Source organism: Zosterops lateralis (genome assembly GCF_965231275.1).
Source record: "Zosterops lateralis genome assembly, chromosome: 3".
NCBI lineage: Eukaryota > Metazoa > Chordata > Aves > Passeriformes > Zosteropidae > Zosterops > Zosterops lateralis.
Window position 1 is genome coordinate 28,917,325 of NC_139764.1, and position 19,705 is coordinate 28,937,029.

Below are 19,705 nucleotides of genomic sequence, written 5' to 3' on the forward strand. Positions count from 1 at the left end.
CCTACCTATCTCTATAAACCAGCACATACATCAGTTACTCCCAATCTTTTGCGTGCTTAGCTTTTTTTTCTGTTGATGTTTGCAGGGTACATGTGAATCTACATCAAATAAGTAGGATATTTTTTAATTTTATTTTTTTCCTTTGCAGCTCAAGACAAAAGGAAGGAGGAATTTACTAAAATGTCACCTGAAGTGGCCTTGAACAGAATTTCTCCAGCACTTTCGCCCTTCATTTCCAGTGTGGTCAGAAATGGAAAAGTAGGACTAGATGCTACAAATTGTTTACGGATTACAGACTTGAAGTCTGGGTGAGTTCCTCATCCAAAAAGAACAGTCAACCCTGATAGTTAAGATGTCTTTTCAGAGCTGAGTTTTATTAGGTTCATGTGTTTAAGCATTTTGAACACAAAATTGGAGTTGACATATTAGCTGACACACTAGCTACATTATTTTTTGTCTTGCTACCATTTTGTAGTTTGGGAGACTAAATCTGTCATATTTTTGGCAATAATAATCTTGTTAAGACACTCTGATCATTGTCACTTGATAGTGCTGATTCTCAGCAGTTGAGATAGTTACAAACACTTTTTTCTGTTGTTTATCTCTTGCTTACTTGGTCTTCTCTGTGAACCAAAAATTGAAAGACAGATTTATGTGACCTTACCTGTAGTCATGAATATGCCAAACCAGAAGAAAAAGTAACTTTTCCTTTATCTGGCCTTCCTCAAGTTCAGTGCATCAAGTAGCTATAGGGCCAAGTGTTTGAAATAAGCCAAGCTGCTCCTTTTATTTTTAATTCCAGAAATGTTCAGATTAGTTTGCAGGTAGTAATAGAATTTTGGGATTTGCATATACAGACTTTGGTGTATAACCTCTGAATAATACATGAAGAGAGTGAAATGTTTAGATGACACGTCAGAAATTGCTTCATTCTTATAGATTTGGACATCTAATAGAATCTTTTTGATTCAGGCTGTTTTGGGTTTTTTTTTGCTATAGGAGCTCAGAGACTGAAATTACTTTTGTTTTAGATATACAAATCATCTTGTTTGTACAAACTACTGCTTTGTGTATCATTTTGAATGATAGCATAATAAAAAAAACAAACGATGTTCAGAACCACCACAAATCACTGTTGTCTAAAATACAGTTCTGCTGAAAACTTTGTTTAATGTGCTTCTGAAGACTGTTTTATTATGGTTTCATGAAAAGCTTCGGGGATGCTTTTCTGTTTGCAACAATGCCTTTTGAGGAAGGAGGTTTGCATTCTAGGGTTAGTTTGAAAGGAACCACTCCCTGTGAGGTGCTGGGACAGAGTACAGATTTACATGGAGGTCTAAGAAGCCATGACTTTGTGATTAGTGTTGACTGGCGTGACATTTAGGCTTGCAAATTACATAAGACAGGCTGAGCAGTTCTGCATCTGCTGCTGTCATTTCATGCTAGATCTTGCTTTCCCTTGAACTAGTCTTCTAGGAAAGCTGTGATGGGAGCTTTTACATTTTTCCAATTGAAATCTAAAACAAAGAAATACAAAGAAAAGTAGAGAGAAAACACAGCTGTTTGTTGGGAGGTAGGTAAGGGGTTTGTTCTCTACCCTCTGAATGCTTATGCTGCCTGCCTTTGAAGTAAGAGATTAAAATAATAAAAAGTGGTGTTTTCTAGCTGACTCTTTTCACAGGTATTTATAATATGTGTCTAAAGGTTTTGGCCACTGATCTTGCCAAGAAGATCTTGTATTTGCTTTGTTAAAACCTGTGTTTTCCAGGAGTTTGTTCTTTAAAAAAAATAAAGCCACCAGCAGCTGCACCTGTAATTCAAAGCCAGTGATTCAAATTTTATAGTAACTGTTAAGGTGGAGTTTACACACAAGTACAGCACCTGACAGAGGTTGTCTCATAGCTTGTTTAAAGACACTGGCCCACCTAAATGCACGTGTTAGAAATACTTTTTTCCTTGTTCTGAAACATAAGCATATACCTCATTTTATGTTGAGTCTTTCGTTTAGCTTGAGATTGTTAGGAGATGGAGTCAGGATAATCAAGGTTCTTCATGCATTTAGTTCAGAATTATTTTGAAGGTTTTCTTTTCTTGGTACAACTAGTTTCTTAAAACCGTTGCTGTAAACAGAATTAATTAACAATTGCTTGAAATTTCTGTGAAATGTGCATTTCATGCATGTGTTTTTAGCAAAGATTTTTGTTTGTTACAAATAAATTGTTGATTATTTACAATAGGAAATTCTGAATTCATGTGCCAATGTGGAAATACAAAATTCTCGCGATTTAGTGCTTTATGCTGTTGCTGAACTGGAAACCAGTGAATAATGGCTTACCATACGATGGATGAACCACAGTATTACAGAGATGTCCCTTCCATACCTCAGGATCTAGTTCAGTGGTCTTTAACCTTTGATACAGGAATTCTTTGACACTCCACAGACTGTTTCTCAGAGTCTCACATCAGCTGCTAAATAACAAAATCTCCAACCCACAGCCTTGTTAGTAGATTTAAATTTGTTGCTGCATACTGACTGTAGAAGAAAACTTTGTAGGGCTTTGATAGTTCAAAAATGAATTGAAGGCTATTGGGTACTCTCCTCCCCTGTCCTCGCATCATGAGATCATCCAAACCCCTGTATACTTTCACTTTCATTACACTTTTTAAAAAGGAAACAAAACAATCAGAAGAGGCAAATGTAGGTGATATCAACATGAAGAAACAGAGCTGTGAGGCTGTTGAAGTTGGACATAAATGGGCAGAAAATGAGGAGAACTATTTTTAGAGAAATGGGAATGAAGTTCAGGATATCAATTGCAAAACTCCTTTCAGTTTCAATGGGTTGAAATCAGGCTTTAAACTTAGAAAGTGGAACTGGGCAGGTTTAGATTAAATGTGCTAGATTAAATGTTTGAAGTTAGATAAAGAGCACTTCTTGTTCACAAATGAATATGACCACTTGGGAGTACTGTCAGTTCAGAAACTTTGCTTTTGAATAGTGATTGTATGTTTATTGACACGTGACAGGGGCTGTACACATGCTAGTCCAGGCTGTTAAAGCCCTAGCCTAGCCTGAGTTTATTACAGAAAGTCCAAATATTTCCTGCTTTAACTGGTGTGTTATCTGGAAGATTTTTAATGATAAATACAATTTTATTGTAACTTTTAAAAATCTCATAATATTTAAGGTAATCACCTCAATAGCTATTAAGTTTTTGAAAGCAGAAGCATCTGTAACTTCTGAGGAGGAGCTATGTGGTTGCTGCATTGTCACATACCATGCTGTTACTCTAAGAGAAAATTAGGAGTTACTGTTGTTATACCCCTTCTCTAATGAACAGTGCTTTAAAATTTATAGCAAAATAAAATGTTCAAACTAAAGATCCATCCATTCTCATTTCTTATGTTTTAGAAACAGAGCTGTGGTTAACAAGGAGTGATGGTAACATACTGAATAAAACTGAGTACTTCTAAGGCCTTGTCCACTCAGAGCCTTGGTGTAGACATCCTCAGAAGTGGAAAGTTTTCCCTTTCTGTTTCACCAGAAGATCAACTACCAGATTTTAGCCTATCACATCTATTGATTTTGATTTGTAAATGGCAAGCATATTAAACCTTTTATTATTTGAAAAGTCAGTCCATATGTCAGGTAGATTTAGTCAGGAACTTGTTTTGCACTTACTCTGACTTACTGCTGAGATTGACAACTTTTGTTGTGTTTTATAAACTATATTAAAGAGCTGATGTTAGATGTATGAAGTATGATGTTATGATATGTTAATTTGCTTTGCTTTCAAGTGTGGGAGGGAAATATGTCATAGTAAGGAAATCCTATTGTTTTGCAGTCATTGAGTATGTAAATGTTTTATAATAATATGTTACAGTTTCATAATGTCTGTGTGTTTTACAAACCTATTAGACAGTACCAGTCTCATAAGACACATATATTTACATCTATGATGAGGATATTCAGGACCAAGTACTATTTATAGAATTTATATGGCCCCTGCTGATGAAGACCCCTGAATGGAGCTCAGTAATATGGCATAACAGAAAAGAAAGAAACCCTTCAACAGAAATACTAATAAAAGGTTAGGTGGCCAAGTTTTCATGTAAGTAGGGCCCCACAGTGAACAAAAGTAGAACTGGGGTGTAAGGTCACATCTGAAATACAGCACCTTAAGCAGCATTGATTCTGATGATAAGAAAACCCTGGCAGGCGTCTGTGTTGCATTAATAAAAGACATTCTTCAAGATGGCAGAGTGGATGAAAGCATTTTTAACTCTTGCATAGGATATTACTTTGTTCTAGACCCAAAGAAAATAGCGCTGCCACTTGAGTCAATGCCATTTATTGTATCATTCAGTTAATCTCTACTAGTGTCTCTTTGAAATACTGACCCATCTTAATTAGATATTAAAATCTACTCATAACCAACTGAATTGTGGCTGAGGCATTTTTCTCAGCATTTACACATATAATCATGGGAAAGATGTTGAATAGGGAAAAGTGATTATTATGTAGATTTAGAAATAGAGGATATTTTCCTATGTGAAGGGTGTTTAATTGTTGTATAATGTAGAATCCATTTATTTAAGAGACTGCTGCTTTTCCTATGGTGCATTACAAGAGTGAAAGACATGGTTGTGGTGGTCATTGCCTTTGAGAAATCTTTTTTTCCCCTACAGCTGTTCATCAGGGCCCATGCTTGAGCTTCAAGTTATGCTGCAAGCCTATTCTTCTTACTCAACAAACTTGATTTTGTTTTTTAAATTACTTTGATGTGTTCCACCAGGCAAAATTTCAAAATGAATACAGTGATTTAAAGCTGCATATATTAAGACTCTATTTTTTTAGATATCCACTCATAACAAAATTTAAAATTTCATACTTTCATGGTTATATTTATTCCATATTTATGAGAAGATTATTTGTGGAACTTTTATGTAAGTGGTTTGTAGTAAACCATGTTAGTATTTTGTTCTTTTCACATGTCTCATTCACTGTTGATTTCTGCCTTTCTGTTTGATACTGAGCTATGTGTACAATTAGTTACGTTCCTGAAGGAAACCTATATGAAGAAAGGTCAAAAGAATGTAGTTCTTTCTGGAGTAAATTTCAACATAAAAATTTATTATCAAGCTGTAATTTATAACTTTATTGCTGTGCTTCCTAGGAAGCAGTGGCAGTTTACTTTTCTTCTGTTATCAGACTGCAATATGCTTTGGTATTTCCCTTTCTTTTGGGCATTTCCCTTTTAAAAGTAAATATGCATTTTTATGTATATAAATATTCACAATATTTTGTGAAATAATGTTGATTTTAGCTGTGAATTACTATTACAGTACTGTAGCAGTTATTTAAAGCTTTTACTTGATCTTTTGCATTTGATTAATTTAAAGTGAAAGATTCTACTTTAGTTACTTGAGGAAGGCTCATATCCATCATTCACATTGGTATCTGTAGGTAATTTTTTTAACGTTTACATTTTGTTTATGTATAAAGTTTAATGAATCTGACTCTTCTGAACACAAGTACTAGGAAAAGCTATTTTAAAAATATCTATGTTTTGTGTAAAAAGTGTACTTGGAAGGATGTGGCAGTTTCCAGGAGAAATGTGGTCTTATGAGTCCTTTACTGCTAAATTGGTTTAGTCGTGAACTGTCACCTTTTCACAAAGTAAGCTGTTCCATTCCAGTTTCTGATGACAAATACAGTTCTTCACTGCAAAGAATCTTACTATTCGAAGTTTGTTATCTCTCAAGTAAAATGCAAACGGCTGAAGCTCTGATGGGACAGTTTGATAGAGTTGTTGCTGTGGAGCAGCACTTGGAACAGCAGTTTTTCTGTGCTGGTTAAAAAAGACTTGACTGTCTCCAAAGTATGACTGTCTCCTGTACTTGTTTCTGAATGATGACAAAACAAAGGCAAAATGTCTGTCTGGTAAAAGGTCAAAGTGTAGAGCATACATTTGGTGATTGTTTTGTAAATATTCTCCACAATATTTGACATTCTTTATACACCGGTTTTGAACAAGGTGCTTGAAGTTGTTCAGAAAAAAAAAAAGTTGGCGTTTGTCAGTTTCAAGTGCTATGAGGAAATAAATTACTTTAAAAAGTAAAGGTAGCACTAGATAATTGCAGTAACTTGGGCTCTCATTTAAAAGACTACATACGTTTTCCTGAGTTTTTTTCAGTTTAAATACTGCACCATATGTCTTTGCTGGCATTTTTAGATGGAGACAGTAAGTAGCTTCCTCTTGTTTGACCTTGAAGAAGGTAAATGCTGTGTTTATCACTATTATTTTTTAATACAAATGAGAGGAAACTATTTGATACAGCTGTTTCTTCTCTCTGTAAAGAGAGCATCAGTTGATGCAGTACCAATAGTGTGCCAAAAGCTGTTGGCAAGGTGTACCTAAACAAGGTGTTTAAATGTGGTTTTGCTATCCTTATCATGGGAATTCATTGAACATTTCTGGAAAATGGGGCTTGTGTTAGTGTAGGTCCATGCCCAGGTCTTTCTGTTGTAGCAGATGTCTCTTATTTCTTTGCATTGTGCATCACTACAGGAGAAAAAAAATTCTAAGACTTTATTTTTTGTTATAAAGACAGCTAAAATGTAATAATTGGTATCCAGTCCAATTTCTTCACTTCCAAATCCTTGCATTTGTTTCATGTGAACTGAACAGATCTCTAGCATGCCATGTGTCTTAGATGCATACTGTATTTCACCAGAAGCTGAGGACAGCACACTTTTTTTTCCTTCTCATTAGTAGAGAAGAATACTTTCCTAGATAGGTAGTCAGTAATTCCTCCACTCTTACATATACAGTTATTTCATGTATGCCTGATTCTCTCATATGCATGCATGTATACATGGCACAACATTAAAAAGCTAATGTACACTTGTGATGAAGCTGAAGCGAAATACTGCGAATTTTTGTTTTAGCCCTTTTGTTGCAGACACTGTCTGAAGAGATTAGGGGCTTTAAAAGCACAGGAGATGATCAGAGGCTTTGTCCTCACAGACCAGAATTACAAGATCTTAGGGTAGGTAGACTGGACCCTCTTTTCTCTGGAATCTAAAGATGACTATGCTTTCAAATAGTCTTGTCATTGCAGGAGGTCCTACATGGTTTTCTGTGCCTGTGAGGCTGATAAGAGATGAGCCAAGCCTAGCTCCTACTGTGATGCTGGGAGAAAACAGGGAACTGGACAGTGAGGACAAGGACAAGCATTTGCAGGGAAGAAGAGAATTTTTTTGACTCTCATCAGGAAAAATGTACATGGAACTCTTTCCTTTAGGCATAGTTAGATGGGACCATGGGGGGAATTGATGCTTAATTTTATGCTTTATGGTGTAATCTTGAAAATAGTATTAGCACTGCTGAGGTGGCTGTGAACTGTGAGAATTAATGTGAGACTGAAAAGTTAGAAAAGGTGAGCTGAGGGATTCTAGAGCAGGACTTAGGGAGAAAATGTAGCCTGCAGTGATGTGTTGCTTTCTGCAGCTGCAGTTCCACGTGGTGGTCTGTTGTAATTTTAGCTATGAATTTCATTTTCCTTTTGATCTTTTTAGTCTACTGCATATCTTTATTGTTGTAATTGATCTAAAATAATGCTAGAAATAGGAGAACTACTGAATTTTTTTATTTGGGTGTTATCTTTTCATAGGCTTTGTGCTGTGTCTCCAGTCTTGTAATATTTTATGTAAATATACTTAATCTGAAGTTGCCCTTTTGAATATGTGTGTGACTGCAAACTATGGATTTATGCTGTAAATGTGGTGATCCTTGCTTGACCTAACTTTCATATCCAAAGAACTGAATTCATTGTTGTATTAACATAAATTTCTCCTGAGTGTTTATAAATTAGGAAATCAATTAATATAGACATCTGTGACCAAGGAGATCTAAAATTCTGCAATTAGAAGAAAACTTTGAAAGGGAAGTGCGAAAGGAGGACTGGATCCATCCTAATACCCATAGAATTCTAGAATGGTTTGGGTTGGAAGGGACCTTAAGGATCATGTAGTTCCAACCCCCTCATCCTGGGCAAGGATGAGGGGATTGGAACTACATGATTTATTGTTTATCTAGTTCATCAAAAGGAGAAGTTTATTGTTTATCTAGTTCATTTATTGTTTATGTAGTTCATTAAAAGGGGAAAATATATAAGCATGGGCTATGATTGTAGTCCTTGAGGTATTTCGCTGATACCAATTCACTGCATTTTCCAATAAAATGATATAAATTACTTAGAAAATGGATTGGGAATCTTTATGGCTGCTATAGCCAATATTGTGAGCAATGCTATGTGGCCTATTAAAGCTGATGTTTATAATAGCTCAGCTTTTGTGATTTGCTGTATGTGTGCGCCTTTTCTGGAAACACTGAAAGGATATGAAACTCCAGGTGGTTGACTGTAATTTCATACTTGGTGAAAAATGGTTCTCTTTTAGAGTAATCTAAAAGTAAGAATGTTCCCTGTATGATTCTATTTTTCTTTCTCCAGAAATGGAGTTCACTTTAGTGAACAATAGAAATAAAACATGTGACACGTTATTAGGTTGTAACTCATTGCAAAGTAATAGATAATTGAATGGCAGCTGTGAAAATCTGAAACATGGTTTGAATCTGTCAGGAGGGGAGGGAGATGAAGTAAATCCAAAGGATGCATCTGCTACTCCCTCATACTCTTTGCTAAAAATTTGCTTATGAGTTCCAAGAATTTGGGGTACAGCTGGTCTTACAGTATAATGAAGGAGTGCCTTTTCCTTGCATGAGCATGTGACAGTTTATGATGCTGGGAATTCACTATTTTATTTACCTAAACATACTATACTAGAGTGTATGTTATTAGCTTTGTCCCATCGCAATTGTCTTTATTTCTGTTCACTTTTTAATCATTCCCTCATTAAAATTTCCATTTTCTGTTCCTATTTCATTTTTTTGAGGCGTGTGCGTGCCATGTGTAGTCTTTAAAAAGAATTACATGCAATTACCAGAGTATAAAAGATCTTGCTTACAAAGGAAATCAGTTGGATTATCAACGTTTCTAAAGCATGTTTGTAAAATACATTTTGTTGAAAACTTTGTCAATGCTTAATTATTTTTCTTAATTAGTATAATAATTAGCTCCCCGAGACCCAGTAATAATAATTTCCCATCCTAAACTATAGAGATTTTATGAATGGAATGTTTTGAAACAGTTTCAGAGCTTTTCTTTCAAGTCCACTTGGAAGTACAGTAGATGTGGAACTTCAAGTTTCTTTTTTGTGATCAACCTGTCCTGCTATGGTGACTGGAAAAGAGCTGTTCTAAACCCAGCCTTACTCTAGGCTAAACGAACAGGGAGTTTGGTGCTAAAAAAATACCAGAATCATGTGAAGTTTGTGTGTGTTTTAATTTAATGTAGAAGTTCTCTGAGATGATTTCAAAATACATGTGTAGGTGTGCTTCCTCTGTTTCCCTCAGGGAGGCTGGGCTGGACGTCTCCCTCCAGGAGAGGCAACTGTGTTTTGGCGACTGCAGAACTCCTGCCACAAGACTCGGGCATCTCTGAAGGGGATTTGTAGTTCTAGAAGTCCCAGAGCTCTCCCCACCTGCAACATCTGCTTTGGCAACCCCTCACTTATATTAAGAAAATCTACATTTTCTGTTAATATACGAGTGCTGTATTTGGTTTACTAAGATAGGCATAAGATACTTTTATATAGTGTTTTTAAATGTGTGATTAAATGTAACTGTGTTTCAGTTTCCCAAAAGCAATGGTGTGTGTCTTTTAAGAGCAAATCCCTCTCTCTTAGGTATGTGTAATACCTATGTCTGTATAAAGAAAGGAAACTGAAGGTAGAAGCTGGTTGACTAGACCATGTCTCCCATTTCAATTTTTTGCCTGATTGACAGAATTTTGGTTGGATCTGTTTGTTTTCAGGAGCAGCTGCTCAATACTCTAAATATTGTGTAGGAGCCTGTAAAGCTTTGTGCAATGCTGCAGGGAACTACTACCTGATACAGGGTTTTGTCATCAGTGTCAATGCTATAAAATGTGATTTTCACTGTTTTTCTGTTTACTGATCTTGCAAAAATCCTCTCACCTGCTGGCCTTCCTTTTTATCACCTCCACCTCTACACACTTTAATTATTCTCAATGCCTCTGTACATGGCATACCCATCTGTTGTGAGTTTTGTAATTAATTCTTAATTAAATGGGATTAAATACTGTGTCTTCAGTGAACACTGGAGCAGATTTCCATCTACAAAAACTGGAGGGAATAAAAATCTAAAGACATCGACAAAGGCTATGCTACTGGATTTGAACATTGAGGTGCTTTTCTTAGCAAATGCCACTTAAGAGTTTTGGGTGGAATTTTGCGTTTGCTGCCTCTTATTAGTAACAAACAATCAGCCTTTGCCTCTGAACTGTATTTGACTCTTGGTGGCAAAACCTTCAGCCTCTGGAACTCTGATTAAACTGTGCTTTGTCATTCCTAAAATAATAATCATTCTTAGCCTCTTGTATTATGAAAATAACTTGACCTCCTTTTCACATAACAGTATCTTTATATGACACGTATAGGAACAGTTGGAAGCATATCCTAGGTATGGTGAGAGGGGTTGGGAATACAGCCAGTGGTCAGAACTGACTTTGTGGTGTTGCTTATTATTTGTGTGTGTGTGTGTTGGTTTTTAGCTGTGTTCTCCATTGAGGTGTCTCTAACGCAGAGTGACGCTTTCTTGGCTTTTACACCAAGAGTCTGGTGAGCAAAAAACAGTTGTCTGTTTTCCAATGAAGTTCTGATCCTCAAGAACAGCGAGTGTAGCAGCCTAAGAAGCCTCAGAAGATTAAAGAAGCTTTGCATCTCTGACTATTCAGGTTAGGCAGTGGCAATCTTAAGTTCCTGAAATTCTAGAGGCTAAAATTCTTAGTGTAATTTGACTTTGCTGTTGAAGAGTAAAATTCACTGATGATTTGTCTTCTTATAGTAAAGTCAGTAAAGCTTCTGTGTGATTTATTAAGGAGGAGTGACTAAATGCATTGGATACTTTTTAATCAGTAAATATGATAGTAATCAGATAACTCTTACATGACTATTTGGGCTTACACCTATACCACAAATTTAAAAAATAAAAAGGAGATTACTCATTTTCCTGTAGTGCTGTTGGACTTCTATTGGCAGTTCTGAATGTTTGCTATGCTTTTATATGGTTCTAAGCAGGAGATTTTAGGAGTGGAATAAAACACAAGCCTCTGACTAGAATTTTGGCTTAAAAAGTGGTGGGTTTGGAGAGAGGTCTTGATGGGTTTGGGTTTTTGTGGTTTCTTTAAAAGTCTTTGCATAGAATAACCATCCGTCTCCTGACTTTCATGATGAAGGTGATAAACGCTTGTGCTTTTGTTTCATTGCAATCGGTTCAGTTGTCACAGAACATAATTTTGGATAAGATCTTACCAGAGCCCAAATAATTTAAAACTGCTTCTCTTGGGAATGCTTTCAAGTGATGCTTTTAGGAAACTAGTTGATGGGAAGATGGTGTTGAAATCTACGGTTATCAGAATCCTCCATATCGTTGTGGCTTCAATCCTGTAAAATATCAAAATGGGATGGGTTTTTTTAGCTTAATCAAAACAGAAGAAGTATCAATTCAACTAAATACTCAAGCACAAGTACACTGGTATAAGAGGAAACCTTGCTGTTGAACTCAAGTAGAACTGCATTCTTAAAGGCTTTTAGGATACTCTGGGAAGAAGGATCCATTTTGCAGAAAAATACATTGTACTATATCTATTGTTGTAGACTGATGCCTTATTCCAAGCAGCAAAACACAGACACTTTCCTGGTTTGTATTGTTGTTATTATTGTTGTTTTGTTTGGATAATATTTTTTATTTCCTTTTGTGACTGGTAAAGAATTCTGAACGCTTATAACTAAGCATCTGGTGCTGACAGTGACTTTGAATAAGAACGGGTTTAGTTTGCATGTGTTGTATTAACTGTGAAAGAAACCTTTTCCCAATAGTCACGGACAATCTGTAAGGTGCATCAAACACTCAATGAGGGAATGTTCTACTTGTCTCCTACTCGGAGTAATTACTTTGTAAGGATGTGATGTATTTTGAGTTTAATCTGCTGTATCTGTTCAAGGAACTCTAGCTAAAATCTGCTGTGAAAGGGAACAAGCTGTACTCAGCTGTGGTTGCTGCATACTCAGTTCCATCTACCAATTTCCAACCATAAGTCTCAGCACAGCCCCTTTGAATAGGGCAATATGATTTTAAGCAGTGCACTTAACGATTCCTTGGTCCCGGAAACTTTTCAAGATGAGGATTCTTTGATATTTTAGTAGGGAAACCATTGTGGGAGATCTTGTGGTATAGCATTAATCATCTTATGAAGAGTAAGATGTATCACTGCTCTGAGCATCAAAGCATTAATTCCTGCTTCTTTGGCTTTCTTATTTAAAATAATGATTACTTAGATTAATAATTGCAAACCACTGTAATATTTTTCCATGAATAAAAAGGGAGATAGCACACCCATATATTATGACATAGAGTCATAATGTGAGCTTATGACATTAATAGAGCTTATGACATTAATTTTCAACACCAGGTATTATTGTTCTATCTGTCAATTCCCTATAAAGAAAGGGCGACAAGGAATCTTTAAAAGACTCTGTGTGGACCACATTAAGGAAAAGGATCTCATTTCCAAAAAACAAGTCTTACATTTTGGAGGAGACAGAGGTCATGTTTCAGGGTCAGTTATATGCATATAATTTTAAGAGGTTCTGTTTGTTAAGGAAATTCAAGCAGGAGATAATGTCGATAGCCAGGCCATTACTTGGGGCTTTCTGTTGAAATAAGGTCACACATAGACTCCTACATATACCAAAGTTTTGGTTTGCCTTAGGAGTTTTGTTCTTTTGCTGTACATTCTAGAAAGAAACTGCCTCCTTTCAAATGTATGTATATAGTATTTCTGCTTGGTTGCTCAACCTATTACAGTTATTGAAGTCTCTTGTGCAGCCCAGCCAGAGCAGTTTGGGGGAAAAAATGTTAATACTGTCACTTTCTATCATATCTAGACCAATAAAATTAAAAACATCTCTAATGCAGTATAATAATATAAGAGAGTACTTAGTATTGCTTTTAGGGACATTTACCATTAAATAAGGCTTTTATTTTAATGTTAAAGAATATTATACTTTCCGTAAGTTTTTCCAAATGGCTAAAAGAAAAGATTGTAGGGTATTTGCAGAATCAGAAATTTTTGTGTCTGTTGAAAAGCTAACAACAGTGTAATTTTGATGGTATTTGAGAAATGTCTCAGACTGTGACCTGTGATACTTTGAAAGAAATTTTCATTATATATTAAATGATGTTGCAGAGATATTTAGAACTTGAAAAGGGGTTTTTATATTGCACTTCTTCTTCTTTCTCTTTTCTTTTTTTTTTTTTTTTTTTTTTTTTTTTTTTTTTTTTTTTTTTTTTTTTTGGTATGCTTCCTAGAATTGCCCTTATACTTGTTGTAAGCCATAGAAATTATTTGGAAATAGCTAGTAATGCCTGTATAGCTGTTAAATTCATCCACGGCCATTAAAACACCCTAACAGTGGGCACTCCCATTTTGCTGTTCTCACCTTCAAAAACAGTGCAACTTGGGAAAGAATTATACTATCTTGTTTCTGTTGCACTAGGGATCCAATCTTTTGTATTCTTAAGTTGATTTTACTCCCAGTGAGGCTGGTGGTGCTCCCTTTTCTTGATAAGCCTTACCTAGATGAAATTTAAAAATAAGTAGTACAACCATTAAGTCAAACCATATTTCAGTTTTGGTCCTATTGTCTGACATGCTGTATCCCCTTTCACTTTTGTATCATCAGCAGGTTTCACAAAGCATCATTTCTTTTCCATCATTAGTCTTCCAATAAAACATAAAGTATTACTCCAGCAGAAGAAAACCAAGTCAGGGCATTCTTCCTGGATGAAGCAAGATGTAAAGTAATCTTTTTTTGTAACTTGCTTTCCATTCAAGTCTGCACGTACCTGATAGTAGATAATTTGTATCTAAATTATGTCTTTCTAGATTGCTTCTCAGGGTGGTCTCACAAGATGTTGCAAAAACCTTTCTATGGCAAAGATAGGACATGTGTTTCTTCCTTTTGATTTGGAAGGACAGTTATCTAATTTCTGCAGCGATACTGAAAAAATACAGTGTATTCTTGCTCAATCAGTGTAGACTGTTAACTGCATGTGGCTCTTAATTGTATCTGTCTTAGACTCTAGCTGCGCATAAGTAGTTTGCTTATGTTTTCTAGTACTTTTGTGGAATCTCCATTTAAGCTAATTGATCTGCAGTTTCGTGGTTGCTTCTTTTTGAGGAAGCTACATGCAGACACAAATTTGACTGTAGTAAATGTAGCTCACTGAATATAAACAGTCTGAAGTTAGTGCATATGGTTTCCATAACGTTCAAGTGGCAAGAGGAAAAGAGGCTGTAGAGCCAGTGCCAGAGAAATGGCTCTCAGAACCGTTTTGAGTATCCGAGTGAGAATTAAGGTTGTTCCATTTGCCCTGATGGCTCTCCTGCAGTGTGTAACAGAGAGCTGCAGGAGTTACAATGTTGCTTCTGACAAGGTAGGATCAGAATTTCTGACAATTTTCTGGCCTACCCATTTTACTGCTTTTGGCTGTGTGTATAGCCCAGTAAATGTGGGGTTTGTTTCAGTATGTTGTTGGTGGCGTGTGTTAGAGCTCTACCAGTGATTGGACACATAAGTTTAGGCAAATTATTTTACCTTTGTCTACCTTCTTATCACTCACTGTTTTTTCTGGAGTTGACTGGTCTGGCTTTGATTTTTAGGTGGCGTGCAAGAGTTATGCTGGGGCTATAGACAATTTTCAATAATATTAGGCTGGTGAGAAGATTCAGGGCTATAAAGATCCCTAGAAGCATAAAGCTGTGAACTTCTAAGGCTTCTAGTATTTTTGCTCCTGGGACTCGTTTTATGCCCAGCAGCCACAGCAAAGAGACCATTCCCGCCAGTGAAATGTGTGTCCCTGTTTCTCCTTTTGCAGCTGAGATTTTGAAGTTTTTTTATTTGTGAACTTTGATCTATGACTTAAAAGCTGTGAAAAAGTTGATAATCTCTGACCTAGGCATTAAACAGTTTTCCAGTGATTTCTATTCTTGAAATGCTCACTTACCACCATGAAGCCTGGCTGTTGTTCCTGTGCTCCAGATAAACAGGAGAGACCAAAACCATACATGCTCAGCTGTTACATCCTCAGATAGCTGATTCTGAAACTTGCCTTCTTGGAGGCTACTGTGAGACTTCTCCACAAGGGAAAATATTAATGTTACAATAGGTAAAAAATTAACACGTTAGTGGCTTAAAATTAAGATTGATGCCAGTTTTATGGGTGGCAGGCATAGGGGGCAGGTAAGCATGTTACTATGACATAAAGAGTTGTGACTTGCAAAATTGTATACAAAACAGAGAATTTGATGGCTTTGACTGACTAACTGATAGCATTCTGATTACACATTCAAACCAGAACACTTTGCATGTATGTGTTCTTTATGAAACGAGAGAGAGTTGGCAGAAATTCTAACATTTATGCTATTGTGAGAACTGCTGCTCAAAAGAGAATGGGCCTCCTGCATCTTTCCCACTTTTTCTTCTTTCTCACAATTGTAAGGATGAGTATATCTGGTAGTCACAATATCTTTACTATTAGTCATTTGTATCCTGTAGAATAATGTTAGTGTTTGCTACCATCTATAACTGCTTAGCACATTCTTTCTTCTCTTATCTTCATTTTTAGCTGTACATCCTTGACCCCTGGACCCAGCTGTGATCGTTTTAAACTACATATCCCTTATGCGGGAGAAACACTCAAATGTAAGTTAAAAAATCGTGTAGCTGCATCTTGGCTTTTCTTTCAGTGTTCTGTGTCTCACTAATTTTCCACTGTGTCTCTCTAACTTTATGAGATATGTGTATTTGTTGTTTTCTCCTAAAGCTTCAGTTCCAAGAACACGCAACTATCAAGAATATGTAATATTTAAGATAAGTTTAAAGGCTTCTGTGAGACTGCAATTTTGAAAAACGAGTTCTAAAAGCCAAAAGTCACAACCTACACCCCTGGTATTTCTAATAAAATGTTATGACTAAGACAATCTCATTACAATTTTTAAATTAATTTGTAAGTTGTATATGTTTTGTGTTGCTTCCTTCTGTCTCTTTTAGGAATAATTCTTTATTAAGCTCCAATAAAAGATGTTAGTCTGCTTTTTTATTAGTTATCTTTAAACAATGGCTGATATAATTGACCAGATTACAGAAATGTGAATTTGATTTTTCTGATTTTGTGGTATTGTTAAATCATCTTTATGCTTAGAGAACCTGTAGGCAGCTAGTTCATTTGCCCACTCTTAGTGTGTGTTCTGTTTGTCTTAGGGGTTTTTTTGTTTCAAAGGTTTAGAATAAAATTTGCTTTTATATTTATATATTTTTAGAAGGTAATGTTTTCTAAACACTTGAACTGGTGAAAAAATGGTTGTGTTGTTTTTATCTCTTACAACTGAAAAATGAGAGAAGATGAAGAATTTCAGATAAAGTAAAATTCAAAGTTTGGCGTTTATAATTTTAGGGCAACTCTAGTAAAGCCACACCTAGAACACTATGTCCAGTTCTGGTCTGTCTGTCACCAGAGCAACATGGACATATTGCAATGAGTACAGCAAAAGACTACAAAGATGACCAACAACTGGAGGAGAGGCCAAAATAGCTGGGGCTTCTTAAGAAAAGAAGGCTCAGGGCAAATCTTAGCAATGTTTATAAATACCTGATGGGGATAAATGAAGAAGCCTGGCTCTTCTCAGTGGTGGTCACTGAAGGGAAATGGTCACAAATTTAAATGTAGAAAATTCCATTCAAACACAATAAAAAGTATTTTGCAAGGGTGGTCAAAAAGTGGAACAGACTGTGCTCAGAGCTTGTGTAGTTTGTGTATCTCCATCCTTGGGACTATTCAGAACCCAGCTGGACATGACCCTTAGCAATCTCCTCTGTTTGCCCTGCTCTGAACTGAGGAATTAGACTAGGCAGTCCCCAGTGGTGCTGTCCAGCCTTAGCTATCAGTGAGTCTGTGAGAGTATGCTGTCTGGAGGAGCAGGTACTTGGTGTGAACAGAAATGGTAGACATTTAAAACACTGCTTTGATAGTATCCATTTAGACTGCATCAGACACGTGCTGTAGCTCTCCAAGACATTTAAAGTATTAAGAATTTTATTGTATTCCTTCTGCAGTTTTTTTGTTTGATTGGTTCTTTTACATTATGTCATGCACTAGAAGTCCTTATTCTTTATGAAGAGAAGTCAACACAATTAAGCTCCTTATATTCTAGAAGTACATTAAAGCTTCAATTTGGCACCTGTAAGGAAAGTTGTCTTTCCCAGAAGTTGATCTGGAAGCTTACTCAGGTGTCCAAGAGAGAAGCCAGGTTCATGTGTCAGCCTACTATAGCTATTTTGACTTTTCTAAATATATGAAATCATGGCTCAAGAGGCTTACTAATTATTCTTCCTCACAAAATAAAATTGGAAGATTTAAGCCCTAGCTAGTAATTATTTTAAGACAAAAGAAGTGGTTCTGCATTTGTTCAGAAGTCTTGTAAGTAATGCCTGTATTGTATGAAGCCAGCTGCCCTCCCAGGTAGAACTTCTGTTTTAAAAATTGTTAAAATATGTAGTAAACTCAACCTGTTGAGTCTTGATGTGTTCTGCAGTGTGTACTAGATTCCTCTTGAGTCTTGTTTATTAACTATGAGCAAGTCAAAATAAATTTCTGTAGATGAAATGCTTTGTAGAGTGGTATCATGTTCTATGAGACCATCTTATTTTATATAGGGCCATGTTTGTACATTCTGAGAGATGTAAGTCTTATTTCAAGTAGAGTCTGAAGCTGTTCTGATTCATAAAGGAAAATGGGTAGACTAATGCCCATATGCAAGTGCACAGGCATAAAGACTGTATTCATATATTAAATGACTAGTCCAGTCAAAGTACCTAGAAATAAGGTTATGGAATATGCATTAAATTTCATTATCAAGAAATCTGGTTTTTTTCTGCAGTGTTCTTATATGTTATAACACATACACAATTAAACAACATAAAAAACCCTACAGAGCATGTTATCTATTTTAACAAAGACAACTTAAAATGGTGTAAACAAGAGTATCTTTTTCAGAAGTGTCTAATAATAGCTGTGAATTCAAGTAATAATAATCCTCCACATTTCAGTGTAATAACATGTTTGAAAATGCTGTGAATCATTAAATCTCACAGCATGTGGAATAAATAGTGATGTGAGCAGATTCAAGCAAGCTTTAATAAAGTTGTGTTTAGATCTGTAAGGATGGCAGGGGGAGACAGCCATAGTGTGCAAACAGAGATGTTTAGGTACTTTGTTGTAGGCTGTTGCTAGATATGTTATCTTTCAAGGGCAGAATATTTCTGCAAAGGAAAGTTGCGAAATCTGCCAGAATAAAAAGATTAGCTGAAAGCATTCAGGATCTCCAGTGTATGGGCTTCAGATGTGGTACCAAATACAGGCTGAAGTGTGTAGTTCCTTTGTGGTTTGTGTTACATCCTCCTTGCAACAGATTAGGTCTTTGCATATCATCAATCATAACTGCTGCCACTGCACAGGCACCCCTGTAGCAATCCCAGTGTGTTGGAAACTGTTGGTGTGCAGCTTTAGGGAAGTGTAACTGCACAGTGCAATCCTGTTTTCCAAAAGAACAGAAAGTTCACAGCTTCTTGAAAAAGGAGAGAGTGTACTTGCAGGCAAGGCTAACTACCTGTAGTGTAAAATAATTGCTTTGTAAATTTTGGTAGGAGTAAACATGTTGTGACTTCAGAATGGTTTGTTAGCTGTTTAATGGGATTTTTTAAGATGTCATGTTCACCTTACTTTTGCATGTATGCAGAGCTGCTGGAAGTTACACTGAACAGTTACCCCTCCAGCCAGGGACCTTGGACAATTTTATACTGGAGAAAATACTATGCCAGTGTTCAAGATAAATTAGTTTGTCATACTAATTGTCTTCCATCACGCTTCAAGTGATGCTTTCAGGGAGGCACTTTTACTTCATTTTCTTTTCTAAGGGAAAAAAAAAAATTGTTTGTTTTCATGGTGAGAATATTTAGAAAACTTGAGCCTAGTCTTGCTAGACTGTCAGTTGAAATCTGAGATGGCCATATTGTTTTTATTAGTTCATCCAGTACTCAATGTTGTTGCATTAAGATCCATGCTTTTCTCTATGTTTGAGTTTTTCAGAATTCTTAATTGGAGTTTTAATTTCAAGAAGACTGTCTGTAATACCCTGTAAGAAACTGAATCTGTATTTCTAGGACAAAGCTTACTTTGTGTGGTATTCAGAGTTATCATTTATTGCTAACTGGACCACAGTATCTGCTTAGAAAAGTTCAGTATTCTTTCTGAGGAAATATTTGTGTATTTTAAGGTGAAGTGTTCTGTAACTCTTGCAGATATTTCAGTCTTCATTGATAAAACATCAATGCAGATATCAACAGAAATTGTCAGAATATGCAGAGTTATAAGCTGCAATAGTCTTTATAATTAAAAAATGCCATTTAGAATCAAATTACAATTTTTTTCCAGAAAAC

At 36.0% G+C, this 19,705-nt stretch overlaps 1 protein-coding gene across 1 annotated transcript in view; it reads left to right on the plus strand.

The window, feature by feature from the left end:
- The window catches only part of BABAM2 (BRISC and BRCA1 A complex member 2), a 162,505-nt gene that overhangs the window by 3,234 nt on the left and 139,566 nt on the right, over positions 1-19,705 (plus strand). Inside the window, exons 2-3 of the mRNA XM_083857094.1 lie at positions 149-308; positions 15,837-15,913. Coding sequence (XP_083713220.1) covers positions 181-308; positions 15,837-15,913 — 205 coding nt within the window. The 5' untranslated portion in view covers positions 149-180. The remainder of the gene's footprint in view (positions 1-148; positions 309-15,836; positions 15,914-19,705) is intronic.